Source organism: Vulpes lagopus, chromosome 5 (assembly GCF_018345385.1).
Source record: "Vulpes lagopus strain Blue_001 chromosome 5, ASM1834538v1, whole genome shotgun sequence".
In the NCBI taxonomy this organism is placed as follows: domain Eukaryota; kingdom Metazoa; phylum Chordata; class Mammalia; order Carnivora; family Canidae; genus Vulpes; species Vulpes lagopus.
Window position 1 is genome coordinate 9,373,341 of NC_054828.1, and position 2,386 is coordinate 9,375,726.

A 2,386-nucleotide genomic window follows, 5' to 3' on the forward strand; every position below is an offset into this window, starting at 1 on the left:
CTTAAGCACCCCCTTTTCCACAGCCACCTATGACCTTTGATTCCCCCCCACCACCTTACTTCACACAGAATCCTGTCCCCACCCCTGTCCCCAAGCTCTTGAATATGACCCTCTAGCAGAGCTGCTCCCACTGGCATTACTTCTGTTGATCTCCACATTTGACTGAGTCCCTTGAAGGACCATATCCATTCATCTATATCCCAGAGCCTGCCAGAATGCCAGGGCCATAGAAGGCCCTCTGGAAAAGTTGCTGAATTAAATATACTCATTGTGTTATAGTGGGACTTCTTGATAACACTGCTATCAGGAGTGAACAGAGCTAACATACCACTTACTAAGCACCATTCCAAGTGCTATGTGTGCACAGTCTCATTTAATTCTCAAAATAACTGGACACATGTGTGCACAGTCTCATTTAATTCTCAAAATAACTGGACACACACACACAAAAAAATAAATAACTGCACACAGTAGGTATTATTCTCTCCATTTTACAAATGAGGAAATGGAGGCCTGGAAAAGTCTAGTGATTTGCCCTAAATCCCACAGCTATTAGCAACAGTGCCAGGATTTGAACCCAGACATGGTCCTTTACAGTCTACACACTATGCTTGCTTTATCAACTGTGCTGTAACAGAATCTAGTTATGTGTGGAGAGTGTGATCTCACACTCACAAGGTAACTGAATCCACTGGAGAATGATCCAGCCTAGAACTGAACTCTAATAGTTTTAACCAATCTTTTCTAACATTGTCATAGGTAAAATGTTCCATGAAATAAAACGGTGCTAATAATTTTGCTAATAATTTCAAGCCCGGTGGGGCTTGAAATGCAGGGCCTATTTTTTCTCAATAAGGAAACATACTTCTGTTAATGTCTGTATTTCCTCCAATGACTTCTAATGATAAAAGACTATAGTCACTGAAAAGAAAGGGTCCTCTCTCCTGGTCCCTTGCACAAAAAAAAAAAAAAAAAAAAAGAGAAAGAAAAGACAAGAAAAGGGAAAAAAGAAACCTATAGGATTAAGTGTCTACCTACCTGAGGCTTCTTACAGCATCTGTGAGGTAGGGATGGGAAAGAGCAGGAGTGTCTGTGGAAGACACCTTTGTCCTCTTTCCCTTGGAATTAGGATGAAAGGGGAAAAGAGAGGATCCTAAATAATCCCCCCCAATTTGTTGTGGAGGAAGACTAGGCCCTTTTCCAGCTGCCTCTCCCGGGCCTCAGGATCCTCTAGCTTCTGATTTTTCCGGAACTCACGGCGGATGGAGGCAAGGTAGAAGTCTCGATCAGTGTAGCGAAGCCCACGACCCTGGCGCAGCAGGGCCCGGTACAGACTGAGCACCGCCTCTCGGCTCCATGGGGCCATGGGGGACAGGCAGGGGCTGGGCGTCACGCTATAAGCAGAAGGGAAAAAATAGAAGCCTAGAATCAGAATTAATGATGGAAGGGATGATCGAGATGATCTAAAATTCAGGAGTTCTTAATCTGGGTCTCAGAGACCCCCAAGGTCACACTGTACTTAGTGGCAGGTCTAGGAGCAGACCCCAGCCTCTCAATCCCCTCTCCTAGATTAAGCACAGTTATGCTGAAGGGCCAAGAGTTGAATCCCGGCTCTGACATTTACCAGCCACATGACTTTAGGCAAAGTACTTAACCCTTCTGAGCATCAGCTTCCTTAGTTGTAAAATGGAGATATTATGTTAAAGAGTACCTACCACCTAGGGTTATTTTGAGAACTGCGTGAGATAATGCACGTAGAGCCTCTATACAAGAACTTGGCCACAAGGGGTGGTCTAGAGTGGCTGAAGGCAAGGACTCTCAGCCATACTGGAATCCTAGCACCACCACTCAGGAGATGATTACCTTGGGCAAGTTTCTCAACCTCAGTTCTCCATCTATAAAATGAGGATTAAGACTGCATTCTGCGCATATGGTTGGTATGAGGACTAAATGAGTTAATGTATATAAATGTGTTCAGATTAGTGCTTGGCACATACTAAGCACTCTATCAGGGATAGCTACTTCTAGTGGGGCCTGGCCTGGTTTGTAAGTACTCAATAAATATTAGATTTCGTTACACATACATTGCCAACGTCTTCTTTCAGTAACAATGAACCCTTCACACAGGTACAGAGTGGCATTTGTAAAATGCGTTATCATCCATTACCACACTTAAATTCAGGAACCTCGAAGGTGGCCAGGGCTCCTAACAATGACAATGAACGCCTACTGAGTGTTTACTATAAACCAAGCCTGTTCCAAGCACATCCCACAGAATGTCGCATCTCATTCTATCAACAAACCCAGGGTCATTATCCCCATTTTAAGTGGAGGACAGTGAAGCTCCCAGGGAGAAATAACTTGCCCACAGGCACACCGCTGGACA

At 44.4% G+C, this 2,386-nt stretch overlaps 1 protein-coding gene across 1 annotated transcript; it reads right to left on the reverse strand.

Moving 5' to 3' along the window:
- Window positions 1-1,153: 1,153 nt before the first annotated feature.
- On the reverse strand, window positions 1,154-1,366 carry LOC121491570 (MIEF1 upstream open reading frame protein). The gene has a single exon (XM_041756610.1). The coding sequence runs from the start codon at window positions 1,364-1,366 to the stop codon at window positions 1,154-1,156; it is 213 nt and encodes a 70-aa protein (XP_041612544.1).
- Between the last annotated feature and the right edge of the window lie 1,020 nt (window positions 1,367-2,386).